Source organism: Lampetra fluviatilis, chromosome 22, assembly GCF_964198595.1.
Source record: "Lampetra fluviatilis chromosome 22, kcLamFluv1.1, whole genome shotgun sequence".
Lineage (NCBI taxonomy): Eukaryota > Metazoa > Chordata > Hyperoartia > Petromyzontiformes > Petromyzontidae > Lampetra > Lampetra fluviatilis.
The window spans coordinates 11,579,524-11,601,753 of NC_136296.1; the positions used below are offsets into that span (position 1 = coordinate 11,579,524).

Here is a 22,230-nt window from a genome sequence, read left to right on the forward strand (position 1 = left end):
AAACTCAAAAAGCGGTTCTCAAGAAATGAGATTGTCAATGTAGACGATTTAAAAGTGCACAGCTCCAGTGGCTTTCTAATATCGGAAAGAAGAGCGTTCCAGACGGCCGCAGAAGCACACCCGAAAGCGTCGCCTTTGCGAGCAGCCCACATCTGCTGCTGCCGCGATGATGACCACCGGTGTTCCCGTGATGATGGTTTCTGCTGCTTGGCAAGATCAGCGAGGTGTGGTGCTGCGGTTCATTTGTGGCGAGCGCGTCGTGTGCGACGCGTGCCCTGACATCATAACGACGTGTTCGTTCGGCAGCCTGGTGGTGGGGGGGTCCCCACCACTTGGTTCGTGTTGTTTGGCTCCCAGCGTTTTCCACCTCGTAGTGGGGGGGTGGGGGGGGGGTGCGTGGGTGGCGGAGGTGGGGGGCTTAGCGGCAGTGAAAGAAACGAAACATAAATCTTTTGACCGTTTTTCACTATATTTTGCAATGTTGGAAGCAAAAAAACAACCCCTCTCTTCCCTGCGCATCCACTAAACCAACATCGCACGGCAGAGATGGAAGCCGGAGCCCCCCACCGCAGCCGCCGTCCGCAGCGAGCCTCCAGCGGTATTTACGTGGCCTTAGCGGATGATTCCGGGGGCTAGCGCCGCTGCGTCGTCCAGCTGTGCGAGGCTGCTGTTGCTGCTGCTGTTGCTGCTGCTGTTGCTGCTGTTTGTTTTTCTTCCGCGGTTGCCCAAGTCTTGAGTGCCGGGCACGCGCGCGGCGGGGTGGCGTGGGGGGCTCCTCTTTCGGGATCTTCGCCCCCCCCCCCCGACTCTCGCTCGCTTCTCTGTTCCGAGGTTTTTTTTCTTCCCATGCGGCTCGGCTGATGTCCGCCAAGAGAAACTCCGCAAAGTTGGTCCGTCCGTCGCGGGGCGAGCGTGAGCGCCGACGGTCGTACGTGGTCGAGCGAGAGAGGGCTCTTGTTCTGACCGAAATAAATCACGGCATTGACGGTGAGCTGTGTACGGACCTACGACATTTGACGTACGTCCCAACAACAACAAAAAAAGAAACGTGACCACGCACCGGCATTTGCGCGTCGATCTAGCTCTACGTTCGATGGCGTGGCTTGCTAAATCTTCGACACCGAACGACGCCTGCCCGCAAAAACGTGCCGGCCAGAGAGGGTCACGTCGCCCGGAGGCTGCTACGCGGTGGAACTCGAGCCGGGGGCGAGCGGGCGGGCGGGCCGCCGGCCGTGTCCACCCCTCACCCGTGTCCACCTGGGAAAGTAAACGCGGCACGACGGTGGCGAGCAGCGCGCCGCTGCGATTTTGACTCGTCGGATCAGCAGCGCAGGTGGCCGACCGACTGTTTGACTCGAACGCACCGAGTCGGGCAGTCGGGGGCACGTGGTGGTGCCCCCCGCCTCCGCCCCGCGCTCCCCCAGTCTGATTCTCCGTTCGCCATCGGCGGCGTTCCATGACGCAAAGAATCCCTTGGGGAAACTCGCGGACGTTGTGACTCTCCCCCTACCGCCTCGCTCCCCCATTGCCCCGAGCCCGAGATTTTGACGGATCGTGCGGTATAGCTCCTGAACAATTCTTCAGGTGGTGATTTTGTCGATGCGCGATGTGGGGTGCACATTCCATGGCCGTCTGTCCGAGTCTGCGTGTCTCCCTCTACGTAAGTCCGCGGACTCTCCACGTGAGTCTGCGGGTTTCTCTGCCGGCCTGCCAGTCTCCCCGTAAGTAATCGGCGATTGGCCTGAGACCACCATCTCGACCACGCTGACAAGCCGGTCTGAGCGCATTGGTGGCGGCTGAGACCCGGGATTGAACCCGGGACCTCAACAGCTCCGGCTCGGCGCTCTGACCTCCCAGCCACCGGCCCACTTCCACTTTCTTACTTTTCTAAAGTCAACTTTATTACCTTGACGTGGACAGTCACGGGAGACTTTTATTGGCCTTATTTTATTACGTGAGGTGGGCAGGCGAGGGAGGTGCTTTCCCACGGCTGGCCAATGGCATTGTGGGCAGGGTGCCCTTTGACCCCTCGTTATTGGAGCGCCGTAGCGGTGGTATTGGTCGCGGAGCGATCGCGAAACGACCGCGCCTGCTCTCTCTCTGCGCAGAGGTTGGCGGTTCGAACTTGACAGTATGCCCCGGTAAATACTGCGATCGTATTAACCATGAAGACGTGCGCCGTCGGCTTCACAGTGGACATAATTGTCCACCCATTTGTTTGTGTTTAGTTGTCCCCCCCACACCCGATCATCACGGCTGGAGGAGGGCGCTCGCTCACATCGGTGAACTTAAAACAAATTTCGACAAATTTCTTCGACGTGGAATCATCGTCACTGTCAACGGCCTAGGTGAAGCCTTCATCCAGCAGTGGATTAACCATGGCTTATGATGATGATGGTGGTGACGACGACGATGATGGTGGCGGGGGCAGAGTTATCGAACTTCCCCCGCCCATCGCTCGCAACAAACGCTCGCGATCGGCGCCTGCCGCGTGCTCTGGAAGTGTTCTGGAACTGCTGCCTGGCTGTGGTTGAGCACGGCTAATTTTGGCTCCCCTTGAATTTCATTGGCATACTGAGCGCGCGGGAGAGCGCGCGGGAGAGCGCGCGGGAGAGCACATCACGGTGCAACCTTTGCCAAAGGCGCGAGCGGCGATGATGCTCGCGATGAACCCCGTGTCCACCCCTCACCCGTGTCCACCCCTCACCCGTGTCCACCCCCGATTGTGTAAACCGACTGGTAATTATTCTAAGGAAACCATCAATGCTCATTATGTCGTTGCTCGCTAAGTGAAACTTCCGCAGGCTGCGTCGTCCGTGAAACGCATATTTAGAATTTACCCGATTTACCAAATTGATATTTTAGAAAAATTCCAACCGCCCTTCCCAAAGGTCAGCCGCTGCCGCCGCTGCCACCGCTGTGTTGGCACAGTCACCTGCACGGAGCCGATTGGCGTCGTTGATCAGCGCCGTGCGATTACATTCCTGCCCACCCACCGCTCGGATCTAATCGGCGTTGCTCTCTTCCTGCCACGTCCACCGGGGGTGTGCCGGCCGCTCCGTGGCGGCAAGCGGTGACGAGGGCGCCCTCCACCCGCGAGTTCTCGGGCCGTGCCGCCCCGCGTCCGGCGTTTCGCTGCGCGTGCCTCGAGCTCCGTCTCCACGCCGGAGAGCTATGGGCGCCAGCGCGACCGTTTGATTTGCTTCCTCAGGAAATGGCTGGCCCTGCCCGTGGCGTCCGTCTCTTTCGGAAGAGGAATCGAGCTGGGAGAAGGTTTCATTATCGCCGTGCGTTATACGTCGGCAAACTCTGACGCCGATTTTTTGGGGCTTATTGTAGACTGGGTACGTGAAGGCTTCAGGATAAGCCAAACGTTAGAGTCCCAGTAAGACGTGGAATGTTGCGCCAAAAGTTGTTCCAGAATTTCCAACCAAAGATCCAGAATTTCCACGCCAAAGTTGGGGCCACCTTTGCCATTTTTCTACGACTTCCTTTTTTTGTAATTTCATTCGCAAAACCTTTCAACCCTCTCTCATATGTAATAGTAGTAATTATTATTCTTCACGCCGGTTTTTCCAAAAGTGATCCTAGCTGCTCTCGGCTCGGTACAACGGTGGCTTATGCGTGTAAATTATTACTATATTGTTGTTATGATTGTGATCAACCACCTGTAACACGTAGCAGGCTTTTGCGACCAATATCATGTTTCGTAATGAATTTTTTTAAAGTCTGATCGCTCGAGTAAAATGCGTGTCGTAAACCCTCCTCCGCCCGACGCAGGAATTTAATAAAGTTGTTAAATGTGCGAATTCATCTCCGACAACACTTATTGGTGGCGGTGCTGCCGAAGCGGTCTTACTTTGGCACATTTCTCTCGCGTCGGGTGGCGGAGGGTTTACGATACACATTATACTCGCACGACCTGACTCAAAAACGGATTTATGAATTGTATTGTTAACCTCTCTACGTCACCGCTTTGATCCCGGTCCACCTTCGATAACCGGGCCTGGCTACTCAACGCGTACTCCGGTGCGTTCGTACGGCACGACGTCCGACGTTTCGCGCTGCGTGACGTCGCACCGAAGTGCGACGGGAGGTGGAGGGGGAGGGGGTTGGGAGCCGTTTCAGCTCCTCCCGGCACATGTCGCGAAACGTCGAACACGGTGGCGGACAACGAGCGGCGCGTCCGTGGTCGGATCCACCCCGGCGGCCAAACCCCCGACCGGAGTTTCCTGTCTCTCGTTCGGCCGGTGGGCCGCTCTGGCATCTGTGTATTTTCTTTCTCTCCTCGTGCGTGCCCCCCCCCCATCACCCCACTCCCCATCGCTGCTGCCCCCCCCCCTCTGTCCGCCCCACGCCGGGGCCTGTCTGTGGCCTCCTGAGGCGGGGGGCAGGGGGGTGGATCGGGGGGGGGGTGCGGAATGTACAGCTCGAGAATATTTACCCGCGACATCCTGAAATTGATCGAGCGAACGTCCTGAAGCGAGGGCGTTTGTTTGGGCGATTGGCTGCGCGATCGCCGCCCACCCCAGCGCGTTGGAATATTTGCGTGGGCGTCTCTCTCGCCCCCCTCCCTCCCTCCCTCTCTCTCTCATTCTCTCGCTCTCTGTGGGTGTTTGTGGTTATGTTCTTTTTTACGTAACGCGTTTCCCAACCGCGGTGCCCCCCCCCCCCCCCGGTGGCTTCGGTGTTTTCGGGTTCGCGCCGCGGGCGTTCCCTTCGGCACGATGTCCCGACGTTTCGCCCCCCCCCCCCGCACGCTGGGAGGCTTCTTCATGGGGGGGGGGGGAACGGGAGCTGCCGCCGCGTGGGAGTCGTTGATTCCGCTCCTCTGAGCTGCCCTCGTCAGCCAGCCACCTCTTCGTGCCGTCTTAGCTGTCCTGGTCCGCCTTCGATAAACTGTCCTGTACACCTCGTCGAGATGACGAGGGCAGGCCGGGAGTGCTGTCGGCCACCGGGACGCGATCGCGAAGGGCAACTGGACGATGGGCGTAGGGAACACGCGGATCAGAAACACGGATGGCGACGATGAGCTGCCAGCGAGCGGTATCATCATCATCGTCGTCGCTAGAAGGGACGATGCCCAACAGCCGAGACTAATGACAGAGTAGCAGCCAAAGGAGAGGAAATCTCGCAGCTGATGGTGGTGATGATGAAGATCCCGCGTTGGATCTGACGCGAGAGGTTTTTCCGCCAACTGCATCGGAAGTGGCCGCGCGTTCGACCGCAAGCGCCCTGCCGCTGAGGTCGGTGTGGGGAGCGATGGCGCACGCGAGATTAGTGGCCTCTCGGTGGGGGGGGGGGTGGCGGCGTTGGCACGTGATCGACGCCAACGCTGGGGGTGGGGGGCACTCCGCTTGCTCCGTCACCACCGGCGACGAGAGGACTGTCGGTCGGACCGACAAACTTGATGATAGACAGACGGAAGGACGGAGCGACAAATAGATGGACAGATGAATGGATAAATAGGAGGACGGGGAGCGCGCATGGGCCAATGGATCTATGGATTGGGCGGACTTGCGGATGGGCAGACAATTGTACCGTCAAGACAAACGAATGAACAGATAGACTGACAGACACGTGGACAAATAGACTCTCGAACGGATTTATCTGATACAGAATCTTTATTTATACTGGAGGAATACAATGAGCCATGAAGCTCTTTTTCATAGAAATGGATGGACGAAAAAAATAGCTGAACAGACAGACGGACGGACAAATGGGTGGACGGACAAATGGGTGGACAGACTGACTGTGGCCGTACTTGACCAGGCGGTGGTCACCCAAGCAGGTGGCACGGGGTCAGCGGCGCTGTTTGCGGCGAGCGGCGCTTGCGCTGCGCTCGCGGCAGTCGTGCGCTCCGTGGTGAGGCTGTGTGGGCCGCCCACCCCCCCAATTCGTTAATAAACGATGACGATGACAGTGGTGCAACATCGAGCTTACGTAGCTCCTACTCGGGGCAAGGCTCCACGCTTTACTATCTAAAAGAAACGTCCGGGTCAGATTTAATTTTTTTGCAAAGGCACAACGGAAAGAAGGGTCCGGAGAATTCCGCTGGAAATTTTCGATCCGGAAGGCACAGAGGGCCTCTGTGGTTCATGGAAATAGTTTGGCGTGGAGTTTGAAATGACCCCTTTGGCAGCGCCGCCTGATCTGTCTCACCTCCTCCTTCCGGCTGCCGCTCCATCGTCGGTGTTGACCACCAGCCCACCGTTCCTGCGAGCCAGAACCCCTCCCGTCCGGGGCTTCTGGGACCAGTCATGTTCCTTGATGGATCCTCCCACCCCGCCGACGTCCGACGTTTCGCTCCGCGCGCCGTGAGCTGCGACGAGGGGCCGATGAGAGCTGTGTGCATGCCTCGTGTCAATGCACTGCTGGATGAGGGCGCCATCCTGTGCGGGTCGTGGGGATTCACTTGTAACCGTAACTCCACCACGCCGCGCCGGTCTGGGCGGCGTGGGCTGCTCGGCTGTCGGTCACCCCGTGGCTCAGAACCAAACTCGGAGCAGCGCGCTAACCACTGCGCCAACCACTGCGCCACCACCATCAAGTCAAATATTCTTCCCCCCCCCCCCCGTCCCACGTGCCACGTGTCAAAACGAGGCAGCCACCTTCGTTTCCCAACGTTTTCGCCTTGTGGCCGGGCCGGTCGCCACGGCAACCAGCGTAGAGATGGGCCCGAGATTAGACGCTTCCGCCACACCGGGCATGGCCAACATTTTTTTATTTTTTTTATTTTTCCCCCCGAGGGAAGGGAAGGACAGGTGACAGGTGACACGCGGGCAACGTGAGCGGCGGAACGAAAACCGGCGCTGTGAATAACGCCGCGACGGCGGCAGCGGTGACGGTGGCACGGACGTCATTGGCAGCGCCGAGGTCGAAAAGTCTTTTGTGGCGACGGGAGAGGCGACCGTCGCTCACGGCCGGTGGGACAGGGCCCCCTACCCCCCCACCCCTCCCCCGCATGCGCACGCCGGGAATAAACAAAGCGCCCGGCCGGCAGAGGCCCGACCGGGTTGCGGCCCAGATGCTCCCGACGTGTCGCCGGCAGTTGGGGTGCGGTGGTCTCATCACGACCGCTGCAGCCCCGAACCTCGTATTCCGTCGTCTTCGTGTTCGTCGTCATCATCATCGTCGTCGTTGTGATCGCCAGCCACACGTGATTTATCCGCTGCTGGATGAAGGCCTCCGCAAGCCGTCATTGTCTCGCGAACCACGAGTGTGTTTCCCGATTTCGTTGATCCCGACGACTGCCGTGGCTCGTCCCGCCCGAGGCAGTCGACGCGTCGTCTCTGAATGCGCGTCTAGATCCCGAAAACGATCCTTTTTTTGTACGTGTACGTACGTTGAACTTCTTCCGCACCGTATGTGGCCAACCGCGCTGATCGGAGGTGCGGGGGAAGGACAAACTAAACACAGAAAGCAGTTCTGAAGAAATTAGTTTTCAACCTAGATGATGATTTAAAAGTACATAGCTCCAGTGGCTTCCTAATATAGGAAGGAAGAGCGTTCCAGACGGCCGCAGAAGCGCATCTGAAAGCGCGCAATGCGGTGAGCGCCTTTGTTCGATGGCTAGTCAAAAGCCGTTGCTGTGAGGGTGGCCGGCATTTGTGTGATGGTTTTGGCTCCTTGAGATCAGCAAGGTGGTATCTTGGTTCATTTGTGTACAGAACTTTGCGTGCGATGAAAGCGACCTGTATAATTGCTCCGTATCAGCACGCGCCCTCCTCCAACCATCGTCCCAAGCCCTGAGGTCAATGTGAGCGGGTGGGTGACGTGCGCTGCTATTGGCGCTCACGCACACGTAGTCGGATTGATAAGCAAAGTGCCCAAACGATTGAAGGGGTAGGGGGGGGGCGCAGGATTGAATTAATAAAAACAATTGGAGTAAATGAAACAGGAGGGATTATTAATGAGGTTTGAATGAATGGGATGTAATGGCTGAGCAAAAATTAGATGGAACTTAATGAGCATGAATGTATGTATGGATGAGGCTTATTAGGCTGAGAGTGAATGACTCCTAGGATATTAATTATTGAAAAGGAAATGACCGAAGGAGATGAGTTAATGAGAGTAATATAGAAATGAGGGTCCGTGAGTGATTGCTGATCACAGGGCCCAAAGACCCAAGACGCTCAGGGGCCAGCAACAGACAGCACCAGTTGAAGAAGGTGCAATGGTGGATAAGATTTGTCGACACGTTTCTTCAAGTGGAGCGACATGAGAAGGAGCTGGCAGGGAATGAGGGACGATGGGGGGGAGGGGGAGGGGGGGGCTGGCATTCCAGAGCCGAGAAAGAAAAAGTGGGGGAACGACACCGAATGAATGGGCGAGCGCGAATGAATGAACGAATGAATAAATTAGCCGCGCGGAGAGCGCGGCGATCGGACGGTGACGGACGGACGGACGGAGTCGCGCGCGGGACAACGGCGGGGGAGAGAGTGCGGCCGCCGTGGATTCCGCTCCCAACTCCCGCGGCCGCCTCGGCGACTGATGTCGCCACCCCCCAGCCCCCCCCCACCATCGCCCCCCTTCACCCGGCCCTCGTCCCCTGATTAATGCTAACGAGCCCGCGGTGAATAGGCGACAGGCCGGCCAACGATTGTGGAGGCCTCGGTGAATCACGGAGGAGGCCGGCCACTTCCCCCCTCCCCCCGCTGCCCCCACCCCCCCGCGGCCCCCACCCCCCCCCTTGCACGAGGCATCAGCTGTCGACGGGCCCCGTGGTAACGTCCACGCGTCGCTCGACACGTGGGGTGGGCACAGGGTGAGCGTGGCGGTGTGGTACAGCGGTGGATGCTCCCGGCACTGCCCCGCCGTGCCGGCGCCGTAGCCTCACCGCGGGCTGTCCCCGCATCGGCGCGGCCGGCCCGCTCTTGTCGATCCGCTGCTGGATGGGGGGCCGCTCCGCGCCATCCTTGCCGGCTGCGGCGGTGCAGGGGGAGGGTGCTCACTTGGCCGTACTTCCCCACGATTGCCAGCGTGTGCGGGTTGGTGATGTCGGGGGGGGGGGGGCGTAGAAGTACGGTACCATCTCGTCTGTGTCTGTTGTTCTGGAACTGCCGCCACTGGCGACGCCCCTGGGTTTCTATGGGTCTCTATGTAACTCTATGGGTCTCTGTGTAACTCTATGGGTCTCTATGTAACTATGTGGCTTTCTGTGTAACTCTGTGGGTCTCTATGTAACTCTATGGGTCTCTATGTAACTCTGTGGGTCTCTATGTAACTCTGTGGGACTCTATGTAACTCTATGGGTCTCTATGTAACTCTATGGGTCTCTATGTAACTCTGTGGCTTTCTGTGTAACTCTGTGGGTCTCTATGTAACTCTATGGGTCTCTATGTAACTCTGTGGCTTTCTGTGTAACTCTGTGGGTCTCTATGTAACTATGTGGGTCTCTATGTAACTCTGTGGCTTTCTGTGTAACTCTGTGGGACTCTATGTAACTGTGGGTCTCTATGTAACTCTGTGGGCCTCTGTGTAACTTTGTGGGTCTCTATGTAACTCTGTGGGTCTCTATGTAACTCTATGGGTCTCTATGTAACTATGTGGGTCTCTATGTAACTCTGTGGCTTTCTGTGTAACTCTGTGGGTCTCTATGTAACTGTGGGTCTCTATGTAACTCTGTGGGTCTCTGTGTAACTTTGTGGGTCTCTGTATAACTCTGTGGGTCTCTGTATAACTCTGTGGGTCTCTATCTAACTCTATGGGTCTCTGTGTAACTCTGGGTCTCTGTGTAACTCTGTGGGTCTCTATGTAACTCTGTGGGTCTCTATGTAACTCTATGGGTCTCTGTGTAACTGCAGTGGTCCTGTAACTGCCCCTACTGCCGATGCTGTCGGTCCGTGGCCATCCCCGTAACAGAGCCGCTTCGCTCAATGGGGGCCTCGCCAGCTGAAATAATAAAGTGTGAGTCTACGAGCCTCCACTACAGATCTCCATGTAACCCTGTGGATCTCTATCCCTTCTCGAACATCACGAGAGTTCACGTCAATCAATCACGAGAGATCACGTCGGTCAATCACGATCATCTGCACCAAAGCAAAACAAAAACTAAACGATTATTTTATTTTTCGATTTAAAGCTTTCTTGACTGCAGGGATTCATCTTCTTGGTTCTTTCGGTAAAGTCACATAGAAGGGAAGTAATAAAATAATAAAAATAAAACATAATAAAATAATATAATAAAATAAAATAATGAAATAATAATACTAATATGTTTTATTTTTATTATTTTATTACTTCTATTCTTGCGTATGATGGCAGTGTGGTTCTGGGGCTCGATGCCAATGTCGAGGTCTGCTGCTGGCCACGATGAGAGGGCATCGGCAGAGAGAGAGAGTTCGTGTCGTGTCGCTGTTCTTCCTCCTGCGTTGAAGGATCGCAGACCACAGCGGGTTTGCTGTGGGGTCCGCCGGGTGGGAGACGCTATCCCCTGAGTGCGGTGGCCCCACCTGCGCGTGTTGTCACGTCACTTTAAACGCGACCGTCAGTGGCCTCCGTGGTGGATAGGAGATGTTAACTCCCTCGCTTGGTATACAGGAGGTCGTGGGTTCGATCCCAACTCTGGCACCTGTATATCTGGAGATTGCACGTTCTCCCCGTGGTTGCGTGGATTTTTCTCCGGGTCCTCCGGTTTTTCCCTCTACATTTGCAATCAACGTGCATTTAGAGTATTTGATTGCCACTTCGTTGAGTTATCATTTGTGACCAGGTCACATCTGAAAAAGAGCTACAAAGCTCATTTGGCCTTACGTGGTAAATAAAAAAAAGTGAACCGTAAATCGTTACCGTCATCTGCACCAAACGGACGCCCTTAATTTGAGTGAAGTAAAATTACTCCGTCAGATCCATCGTCTCCACCGGACGCGGCAGCTTTGGCAACGAAGACCCCTTGCAAGCCCGGCCCCACTGCTTCTCCGTTGGCTTTTGTCGACAGAGCCGTGAAATTAAGAATTTTAGAGACGAACACAAATACAGAGATCTAATAAATACAAAGATCCCCCGTATAGCCTTAACAGACTGTAGGGGCAAGTGCTGTTAGCGAGCACCTAATAAATACACACACCCACACAGCCAAGCACGTTCTAAATGACTCCGGCGAAACAAAATTGAGACTGATGGAGATGTTGCGGCGGCGGCGGCGGCGGCGGTGGCGGGCACTGTCCGCGGTGACAGCTCGCTGGATGCCGCCGTCTGTGATCGATGCGTCCCCGCTGTGCCACTGACGACGGAGCGTCCGTCCCCCCCCCACCCCCCGCTCGCTGCGGCCGCCGTCCGACCGGTGACCGACCGCGGTTTTTTATTTTTCTTCACGTCCCTCTCGTCCAAGGCTGGTGTTCGTTTTTTTTCTGCTGGAGGTTTTTGTTGGTGGGGGGGGGTATGGGGGCGGTCTGCCCACGGAGAGCCCCACTAAGTATTCAGGGTCGAACCGCCGTGTTCTTCTGGCCTGGATCTCGTTGCAAATAAGTTGTCGTTGTTTTTGCTCCCGCTAGTTTGCACATTCCCTCCACCCTGCCATGTCCTGTAACTGCCGCCACTGCCGACACTTCCTGGGCTGTAGTCAGAGTCTCTTTAAAACTCTGTGGCTCTATATGTAACTCTACGGGTCCCTCTGTAACCCTCTGGTTCTCCATGTAACTCTACGGGTCCCCATTTAACCCCAACGTCCTGTAACTGCCGCCACTGCCGACAATCCCTGGGCTGTGGATGTCCCTGTAAAAGAGCTGCTTAGCTCAATTGGGCCTTACCCAGCTGAGAGTATCTAAATCGTACAGATATCTATATCACCCTGGGAATCTCTACGTGACATGGCGGATATCTCTTTAACACTGTGGACCTCTGTACAACTGCAGATATCAATGCAGGCCGATGAATCTCCATCTCACCGTGTAGATCTCTGCGTAGCACTGCGGCTCTCTGCGTAACTCTGTTGGGTCTCGGTGTAACTGCTCCGCTGCCCTGTGACTGCCACCACTGCTCACGCTCTCGGGCGGTGGTCGCCGCCGCCGTCGTCGTCATTGCGACGGGGCTGCCCGGCCGAGACGAACCCCGGCGTCGTCTTCGCTCCGCGCTGCTTGGAGGATCCGTCGCCGCGAGCGAGACGGAGGACGGCAACGACTCGCGCTTTGACCGTCGTGGGCTCGCACTGCGACGCGTGTTCATGTCACGGGAACGGGCGGTGGGGGGCGAGGGGGTGGGGGGCCCTGAATGGAAAAACCGCTCCGCTTCGGAACTGCGGTAACGGCATTCCGAGCGGAGAGAGCGATCGGTCGAAGCGTGCTCGCAACGCCCCGGCAGTCCCGCCCCGAGGTCCTTTACGACACCAACTTTGCGTTTCCTAAAGCACATAAACGTGTTTTCGTTTGCGCTGTTGACAAGAGTTCAAGAGTGCCTTGCTGCCGTTGTGTGTACCGTAGATTCTTACCGCGTGTACCGTGCGTACTGACCACGTGTACCGTGCGTACTGACCACGTGTACCGTGCGTTCTCACCACGTGTACCGTGCGTTCTCACCACGTGTACCGTAGATTCTCACCGCGTGTACCGTGTGTTCTCATCTCGTGTACCGTGCGTACTCACCACGTGTACCGTAGATTCTTACCACGTGTACCGTACATTTTCAGCGAGCGCCCCTTATTATTTTTTGAGGGGGAGGCGGGGGGGGGGCGTGGGGGGGGGGACTTTGTCCGGCCCAAGCAGCCGGACAGGAAGGGGTTAACGGGGGCCACGGGGAAGGCTCGTTAGACATCTGGCACCAATTTAGGGCGGAAATCAAGTTAGCAGTTGCCTGGGCGACTCTGCCCCGTGTGAGGAGCCAGTCCTGACCACTCCGTGGCCCCCTTTTTCCCAGTCGCCCCCCCCCCCAATTCCTCCTTGCCCTTCCTTCCGATCTTCAATCTTCTATCCGAAAAAAAGGGAAAAATAATGAAACAAAGGTCACTAAAATCCCATTGCCCCCCCAGTGGTGGCGGCACGTTTCCACGGACGGTGGGAACCGGGTAGCTCGGCGGTCCAGGAAGGGCCCCGGGAAAGGCCACTTGGGGCCCCTGCGTTCTCAGGCTCCGCGAGATGCGAGGCCTCCCGTGGGGGCCGCCGTGAAGGCCCCCGTGAAGGAATGCCTCGTGAACTCGTTGGTGCTTCCCACCCCTCTCACGCTGTGGTGGGTCTCGTGGCGCTTCTCCGGTCACGCGGTCATCGTTCGTCGCGTTGGGTTTTCGCGGTTGCGTAGCCAGCCGTGCTAATATCGGAGGTCCGGCAGAGGTTGGAACTTGGCGGCCGCCCCGGTTTTTGCTGCGAGCGTGCTGACCCCAGCGATGCAACGCGCGTCCTCTGCTTCACGACGCACGTTGGGGGCCCCATGATGTCTGTCTGCGAGAGTCACGGCCCAAACTTGCCAAACATGAAACATTTCCGCGCACATTACTCACCGTGATCGCACACCAGCAGACATCACCGCCCACTGTGACAACTTGGCAGGGAGGCCTTTCCCGGGCAAAACAAGCGGCGGAGGAATTATGATTTGCCTCTTCTGCCCACTCATTTGCCTTGACCTCTGTGGACATTGGGGGACTCATATATGTATGTAGTAGTAGGCTTTCGCGACCAATATTATCTAGAATAGAGATTTATTTTGGGGGGTTAGATCGCGTAAATATATAAATGTGCCGTTAAACCCGCCACCACCCGGCACAGCCAATTATTAAGGTTTGTCACGTAAACGGAACGTGCCATCTCGTTACTAGTTGAGCTCACCGGCGTGTTGGAGAGTAAAAAACCCACAGCATGTACAATTCGAGTACCGTAACGTTTCGCCAGTAATTACAACGAGCATCGTATATTTTTTTTTTTTTGTAATTCCCCTGGCCCAATCCTGAAACTCCCGCAGGAGCTGCGCCGCCGACCTCCCGAGTCCGACAAAGGCCCACGGGGAAGTGGATGCCGATTTCGGCGCAAGTGGGGGGGGGGGGGTGGGGTGGGGGGGCTCTGTCAGTGGCCGAGCAGGCCCCCCTCGGAGCGTGTTCCCCCTGATCTCCCCACGGCCTCGGCTGGGCGATGCCTGCGATTGTTTTTTTTATTTCTCCGTCGTGCGCACAGTGAGGTTTTTTTGCGTCTCTCTCTCTCTCTCTGTTGTTGTCGTCGTCCTAGTTGTTGTTGTTGTTGAGGAAGAATGAATGAATAAATAACCCGGAAAGAGGAAAGCGCGCGCCACGAGCGCTCGATTGTCGATCGCTCGCGGCTCGATGGGAGCCCCGCGGCCCGCACCCGGAGTCGTGTTTGTTGTGAAACATTTTGTTCATTTGGTGACGCAGGAACGCGAACGAGGCTGAGCGCCAGGCCAAGTGCTTGGTGCCACCGCTCCAGCCAATCGCGCGCGAGGCTCTCGCAACCCCCAGTTGTTGTTGGGTTTTTTTCAGTCACCGGGTGGATCGATTTGCTCCAACCTCTCCCGCGATTCAATTCCTTCACGAACCCAGTCACCCACCCAGTCACCCACCCAGCCACCCACCCAGCAAGTCAGCCACCCACCCAGTCACCCACCCAGTCACCCACCCAGTCACCCACCCACCCAGCCACCCACCCAGCAAGTCAGCCACCCACCCAGCCACCCACCCAGTCACCTACCTAGCCACTCAGCCAGCCACCCAGCTAGTCACCCAGCCAGCCACCCACCCACCGAGCCACCCAGCCACCCACCCAGCCACCCACCCAGTCACCTACCTAGCCACTCAGCCAGTCACCCACCAAGCCACCTAGTCACCCAGCAAACTACCCAGCGACCCAGCGACCCGGGCACCAAGCCACCCACCCCCCAGCCACCCATCCACACACCCAGCCATGTGGTGAAGACAGCAGGGATAGATGCGGGTGCATCGTACAGTACAACAATTAGATTGTCCTGCACTGACCACCGTTTTTCTATGTCCCTGGCTCTCTGTCCGTCTCCCCCTGTCCCCGCGTGTGTGTGTCCCGGCACGTCGCAGGTGCTGCCGGCGGAAGATGACGTCTTTCTAGAACCCCAGCAGGAGGGCTCCGGCAACTTCTCGGACGACGAAAACTCCTTCGACGACGACGACACAGAGGGCTCCGCGTCTGGTGAGCAGCGCAACGGTAGGAACAAACGGGGGGGGGGGGGGGGGTAGAGATAGGGTGGAGTTGGGGTGGGAGGTAGACGAAGGGGTAGGGACGGGGGTAGAGACGGGGGTAGAGACGGGGGTAGAGACGGGGGTAGGGGTAGGGATAGGGGTAGAGTCGGGGGTAGAGACGGGGGTAGAGACGGGGGTAGAGACGGGGGTAGAGACGGGGGTAGAGACGGGGGTAGAGACGGGGGTAGAGACGGGGGTAGAGACGGGGGTAGAGACGGGGGTAGAGACGGGGGTAGAGACGGGGGTAGAGACGGGGGTAGAGATATGGGTAGAGACGATTTCTGTACCGGTCCTGCACCTCCCCTAGGTCGACTCAGCCTCAAAGGAGTATCTGGTGTAGTGTGTAAACATCACCTCTAGAGAGACAAGGTTAGAGGGGCGTGGTGCTGGCCACCCACCTCCTAGTGTGCCGTGCCACCCTTCATAGCTGCTACTCACTAACAGCACTTTCCCCACCAGCCTATCAAGGCTATTCGGAGGATCTTTGCCTTTGTGCGACGTGGACTATCGTGTGAGACCGTGTGTCGTGTAACGTGTGCCGCATGTCACCCACAGGCTCCATTTCCGTGGTGAGCAAACGTCCAGTGACAGAGGTACGCACAGCCACGCACGCACCGACACGCACGCACCGACACGCACGCACACAACGCGACTGTTTGTTGAAGTTAGCGTTCAAACGCGCCGCACGTTTGTTCCGGCATGTGTGTGCGTGTGTGCGTAAACAAACCCAGCTGCCTTGCTGCGTTTTTTGTCAGTGGTGTCGTGAGCTCATTGGTGGACTGTGCCTGTGTGTGAATCCGTCGGAGCGGTAGTGTAGCGGTTAGCGCGCGCTGCGCTACGAACCCAGCGACCCGAGTTCGATTCCCGCCAACACCGGTGACGATTATCTGAACCGCTGCCCCTAGGTCGACTCGGCCTCAAATGAGTACCTGGTGTGGCGTGTAGTAGTAAACATCGCCACTGGGGAGACAAAGGCGGCCGGGCACGGTGCTGGCCACCCTACCCCCCCTTGGCGTGCTGCGTCGGCCTTCGCGAAACCATCGCCTGCCCCGAAGATCCTCAGCGAAGGCTCACGGGGGACCTTTGTCTCGTGCGATGGTTGCGTAGGCCCCGTCGCGCGTGCGCCTGGACAACAACCTTGGGTACGGCCGCAACGCGGTGGAGATCGCGACGAGCGCCCCGCCGCCATCCTTGAGCAGCAACATCGAGAAGTCCAACAGCCAGGGCCAAGGCTTCTTCGACAAGACGGAGGTCTTGGCGGGTGAGTGGCCGACATCCCCCGCCCTGCTGTTCGCGTGCTGTGCGTGGGGAGAGAGGGAGAGAGAGGGAATGGAAAGAAATCTCGCTCAGCCGCGTGGAGTCTGCGACGCATTCCAACTTGGCGTCGAGGATTCGATACAAGACGTTCGGCCAGCCCGATTTGAAAATCCCAACGGCGAGCCCCGGAGACCAGGTCACGCGTGACCCTGACGCCCGTAACGCCGGGCCGGCGTGCTTCGTACAGGAATGTATGACGCGTCGAGAATGCGAATTAAGATGGTCGACAATTAGCGGTGGGAATAATAATAATAATCAGCGTGCTAAGATTTAACGTTGTGTTTCAAGCCGCACGATGAGACTCAGGACAATGTCGCGTGCCGTCACGTCACCTGCATAGGGAAGTTCGTACAGGCGTGTGTGCCTGTGTGCGTGCGTACATGTGTGTGCGTGCATAAGTGCGTATGTACTTTTTGCACTATTTTTCTTTTCAGTGCTGTTTTCACGTCCAGGTTTAGGGCAAAACCCTTCCACGCATTTGGCCGGATTTCATTCGTGGTGTCTTCCTCACGGCAATGCAGGTTTATGCTGCAAGTCAGCTTGTAGTTGGATCGTATTACAATCGTCTCTGCGTGACGTTTTTGCGGTGGTTTCACCTTCCTCATATATTGTGGAATTGCTCCGAAGGCTGCGTGCGTGTGGCACTCGCTCGCACAGATGCGCGCGTGCGTCTGCGTTGTCACGTGCGTGTGTTCGCGGGCGTGACCTGGCACGGTGTTGGCAACCCCCCCCCCTCCCATACGTGCGCCGTGCTTGCACCTTCATAGGAGTTCGCTGACAGCTCTTGCCTCAACAGTCTGTTAAGGCTACGCGGGGGACCTTTGTCTTCGTGTGTCGCTTGTGCATCTGCCTGCACGCGCGTGCGCGCCCACGTCGCGCGCCTGCGCCGTGCCGTGTTTGCGTGCGCCAATGCGGACGTCCGTTTACGCGTCTCACCCCCTCCCTTCCCCCCCCCCCCGCCCCCCACAGCGGTGATTGCCGGCGGCGCGGTCGGCATCCTGCTGGCGGTGCTGCTCGTGGTGCTGCTCGTCCACCGCCTCAAGAAGAAAGACGCCGGCAGCTACGCGCTGGAGCAGAACAAGTCCTACCAGGCCGGATATCAGAAGGCGCCGCCGCAAGAGATCTACGCCTAGGCTCGAGCCTCCCGCACTCCGCGCTCACGCAGCACTCACTCGCACCGAACTCGCCAAACTTTCACCTCACTCACACCTCACTCGCATCTCACTCACCAGACTTTCACGTCACTTTCACGTCACTCGCACCTCACTCGCACGTCACTCGCACTCGTATCCCACCTGAGGGGAATGGTCCCAGCAGCCTTGGTCTCTAGGCCCAGGCCCTGAGTTCTGAGTATTGCTGTAGGGGCACAGAACTCGCTCATTGTCCGGTCACGTAAAATTCACCTCGTCTATTCACTGCTGGATGAAGGTATCCTCAAACGGTTGTCACGGTCACACGATGCACCATCGCCGATTCCATCGCCCCCATCTCTGCGTGGATGCCCTCTCTGGCCCGTTCCCTCCTTTACCTGCAATCCCTTCTTCCTAGCCCCTGCCGCCGGCCGTCATCCCTTCTCGAGACGCTGCGGCGTCCTTCTCGAGACGTGTCCGGCCACGAGGTTAATAGCCTGCGGCAGGGGGATGCGCAATTCGCCGCAACATTATTTTACGTCGCGTCAAATTTGGCTTCAATCGCTGCTCAGTGTTTCCAGTCGGACGGCGTGCCGCCTTAATCTGTAACGAAGCCGGATTCGTCGCCGTGTCTTTACCTACACGCCGCGGATTTGCAATTCCAAGAGGGCCCCCCCCCTACCCTGTTTCACGCAAGAGGCCGCTGGTCCCTCAGAAAGCCGTTGGCTACTCGGCCTCGGCCTCTAAGCATCAGCGACCAGACCTTGGCCTTCGCAACCGGACCTCGGCCTAAGGAACCTTACCCTGGCCGCGGTTTAGCCAGCGACCCGGGCTTTTGACGAGAGAATCGAATGACGCGAGTTTGGTCAGCCGTTACAATCGGCCGTTTTGCAATTCCCGTGCACTCTTCTGAAAAGCGTCAGCTCTGGTCGGGGAGGGATCGTACGTCGGCGTGGACGCAGGGAGGAATGGAGGGGGGGGGGAAGCTTGTGCCTTCTTTCGTTCTACGCTTGTAAATGCCATCCGCGTCGTATAACTGCTTGGTGTTCGTTCAAAGTCATTAGATGTTCGGTTTGTCCGTGTTCCTCTCTTTCCTGCCTCTCCCCAAGTCGTCATTGGCAACCTTGGCCTCCCTCGTTCGGGGGTCCTGATAAACCAGTCGGCGTCGCTGTCTTCACACCTCCCTAATCCACCTCTCCCGAACTATAAAGTCACCAAATGTCTGGGAGGCTCAACCAGGACGCACGGTGGGCTGAGAGCCAGGCCCCTCCCTCTGCCAGCAGCCCCGCCCCCCCCTCCTCAGGTAGCCCCGCCCCTTAGCCTGCTGCATTGTGGGTCGCGCGTGAGGCCAGTGTTAAAACCGGCGACTGAATCCCAACTTTCCCCAACGTTGTAGGGGGGACACCAGTAGCACCGGGACTGCCCCGGGCAAACCTGGACATTTGGTAGCTTTACTCGGCACGCCGCCCTAACTCACCTCGCCACCCTAACTTCCCTAACTAGCCACACCACCCTACCTCACCTCACCTCACTCACCTCACCTCCCTAACTCACCACGCCCTCCCCACTGCCTCACCTCAGCCGCTGGTGTTCGGAGTTGCGACGCCGCTCGCACACAAACCGGCCGCCATGGGAGAGCAAAACACTGCTCGCATCACCACGGCGTTGTCACCGCAATGTCGTTATCGCGTCATCGTTGTAGGCACGACGTCGTCACTGCGATGTCACGGTGACGTCACAGCGACGTTACCGCGTCGTCACGGCGACGTCACCGACGTCACGAGTGGCAGTCGTGCAGCTATGCAAGGAAAAGGGGGAGAGATATACAGAGTGTGTGTGCGCGTGTGTTGTTGTGTGTGTGTGTGGTTTTAACTCTTGAGGTACACGATCGTGGTTAACACGGACAAACAAAGGTACGCTTTCGCCGGACGACTCGAGGTACGAGCGGAAGGCCGGGCCCCGTGACGCGTCGTCGCGGTCGTGTCTCCTCCGTCTGCCGCTCTCCGCTCGCCCCTCCTCACCGCGCCGTGTCGCCGGTCCGTTCTGCTGGCCGTGACAACGGCGTGCCGGTCGGTAATCTCCCGGTGTTTGTACGCGGGGTCTGGGCGGTGGGCGGTGGGGTGGGGGGGGGGAAAAGATTTCCGCGGAATAATTTCGCCGGCCCGGCTTGGCACTGCGCGCGTACGCACACCGTTCAAACGTCTTGCCGTCGAGGAGTTCCGGAAAGATCCCGTGCGCGTTCTTCCTTTTGGAAGCCTGCCGACCCGGCGGATGTTTTTTGGAAATCCGGGTGTTGGGGGTCGTCTCGAAGTCTCGTTTTTACTGCCCTCTTTCCATCGCCTCTCCCGACGTTCTTTGCACCGCCCCTGGCAAACTTCCAAGCGGTACGGTTAAGGGGAGTGGACTCTCTTAATCATAGTTAACTCTAGTTGCAATAAGAATATTTTAAGCCGGCAACTATTAAAGAAAGTGGTTAAACGTACGTTTTATTTTTTAATTCATTTACTTAAGCAACAAGATTGATTGTAATTGTATTATTATTGTTTATTATTATTAATCTCGAGGCAAATGTCTCATCTCAACTTCATGGTGTAAAATTCCTGATGATAATAATCTGTAACATTCTGACGATAGCTCTAAGTGTCAGCTCTACATAGGATGATTGTAAAACATTATTTTTGGTGTTTATTTTGTCGATCCCGTTGCATTACATTTTATCGCTCTCTCTCTCTCTCTCGCGCGTGTCGTCTGGTGCACCACGTACTGTAGTCCCACGCGGTTCCCTCTTCTGATTCTTTTCCACCGGAAAATTGCGAGCCGTGCCACGGCCTAGCTCAGGAGGCCCCCCCTGGGGTTGTTTTTCCACTGCGGGAACCCGAGCTGATGCCGCTAACGTGTCACACGCTACACTTGTCAAATAATTAACCCCGCCCCCTGGCCCTGCTTGGCCCCTCACCGAGCAAAAATTCAGAGTTTTTAAGTTGAGGGGACAGGGGGGTGGTCCCACCTTCGGCAATGCTTAACCACAGATTTCCCTCGCCGTAGTTTTAGGTTGAGTATACATTTGTCACAGGGTGATCCCATTTGCCCAGCTATTTTAACAAGGGAGCAACAGAAACAATATTCTCTTTTTAAATATTTTTTATTACAAAAACACGCGAGCCCAACCACACCGCGCCGAAAGGCATGGGGGACACACAAACAAAAAAACAAATCTTCTTGTGAGGCCAGTGTGTCAAGGCTTGGGTTCTGGCTCGGCTCAGAAAAAAAATCTGCCGTAACCGTGGAGGTGCATCTGCGTGTGTAGGTGTGCCGGTGGGAAAATAAAAAAAACGGTTGTGAGTGTGACCGCACCCCCCCCCCTGCCCCCCGCAGTACGTGCCCCCCCCCCTCCCACCTCCACTTTGCGGTTGGGACGCAATCATCGCGTCAAGCATGAAGTAACCTTTGACCTTACGTTCTCCCTTTGTTCTTCCTCTTAAGTACGAGGCGGGGAGTAGGAAGTGGTCGCGAGCACATTGATACTCGGCAACGTGGTTCTGGGCGGCACGACCGTTCCAGCCCTTCCTTGAATGTGGGTGGCAGATTTTTTTAAAAATTAATAAATAAACAATTGGCTGTCACAAGACCTCGCACACGAACCGGGCTCTAGCTCATGTTTTAATTTGCCGAAATGCCAGCGGCGGCGGGTTCTGCGTTTTTAATCATTCACGCGGCTCTCGAACCCGTTGAGGAGTCCGTGGCCTTGGCGGTCGCGTGCGCAGGCGGTGCAACTGCACAGGATGGGTTGGTGGTGGTTGTGAGGGCCCAACAGATGCCAGGCTACAAAGAGGAGGCAATTGGAAAGAGGGTGGTGGGGGGGGCTCATTTCATTCCTTGTACCAGGGCCCATGCCAACCTCTCTCGCCTTGTCACGGGTTGGACCGCCACCCCAAGGGACTTGTTGCTCCGGGCGCTTTGCCTGCGACGCGCGGGGAAATATTCGCGTGTGGGACGACTCTGGCAGCTGTGTGACAAAGCGTGGTTGGCCAAGAGTTGAACATCGGTACAAGCCTCGTCGCGTTCAACATTTAACAATGGAAATTGTCGACATTAACGCCTTTCATCGTTAAGATGTTGATTAATATCGTTCTTCCCAGTAAATGCATTTTCCTTTTTTTGGTACTATGTATACTTTTGTGGTCTTCCCGACTCCTTTTTTTCCGTGTGAATGTGAAGTGAGTAGCGACTACTAATCGATATGTACGTCGTGAACGCAGCTACCGGCTTCAGAGGATAACGAGTCCCCGTGGACAGCGCTCGCATGAGTTCGCATTGAAGTCCATAGACTCGCACACAGAGATCCATCGACTCGCACAGAGACTCGTATACTTACACACAGAGACCTAAAGACTCGCACAGAGAGATCCACAAACTAACGCAGAGACCCATAGACTCAGAGACCCAAAGACTCACACAGCCCATGTCAGGCAGCCCATGAAATGAATTTAGAACTTTTATTTTACGATTACAGGTGTAAACTTTGAACATTCATCTATAACGTTTTGTCTCGATTCATTCCGGGTTCTCTTGGTGGAGTTTTGTAAACGATAGATTTGAGGTGACCCCCACTGGAAGAAGAAGACACATCGATATGAA

General features: G+C 56.7%; 1 protein-coding gene across 2 annotated transcripts in view; it reads left to right on the forward strand.

Annotated features, from left to right (window-relative positions):
• The window catches only part of LOC144938546 (syndecan-2-B-like), a 36,377-nt gene extending 14,608 nt beyond the window's left edge, over positions 1 to 21,769 (forward strand). The window contains exons 2-5 of one of the 2 annotated variants that reach the window (XM_078866468.1): positions 14,984 to 15,095; positions 15,701 to 15,738; positions 16,253 to 16,406; positions 17,432 to 21,769. In XM_078866468.1, coding sequence (XP_078722594.1) covers positions 14,984 to 15,095; positions 15,701 to 15,738; positions 16,253 to 16,406; positions 17,432 to 17,595 — 468 coding nt within the window. In that variant the 3' untranslated portion in view covers positions 17,596 to 21,769. Of the gene's footprint in view, positions 1 to 14,983; positions 15,111 to 15,700; positions 15,739 to 16,252; positions 16,407 to 17,431 lie in introns of both variants that reach the window. The other variant, XM_078866467.1, reaches the window with a different exon arrangement.
• Positions 21,770 to 22,230: the final 461 nt, after the last annotated feature.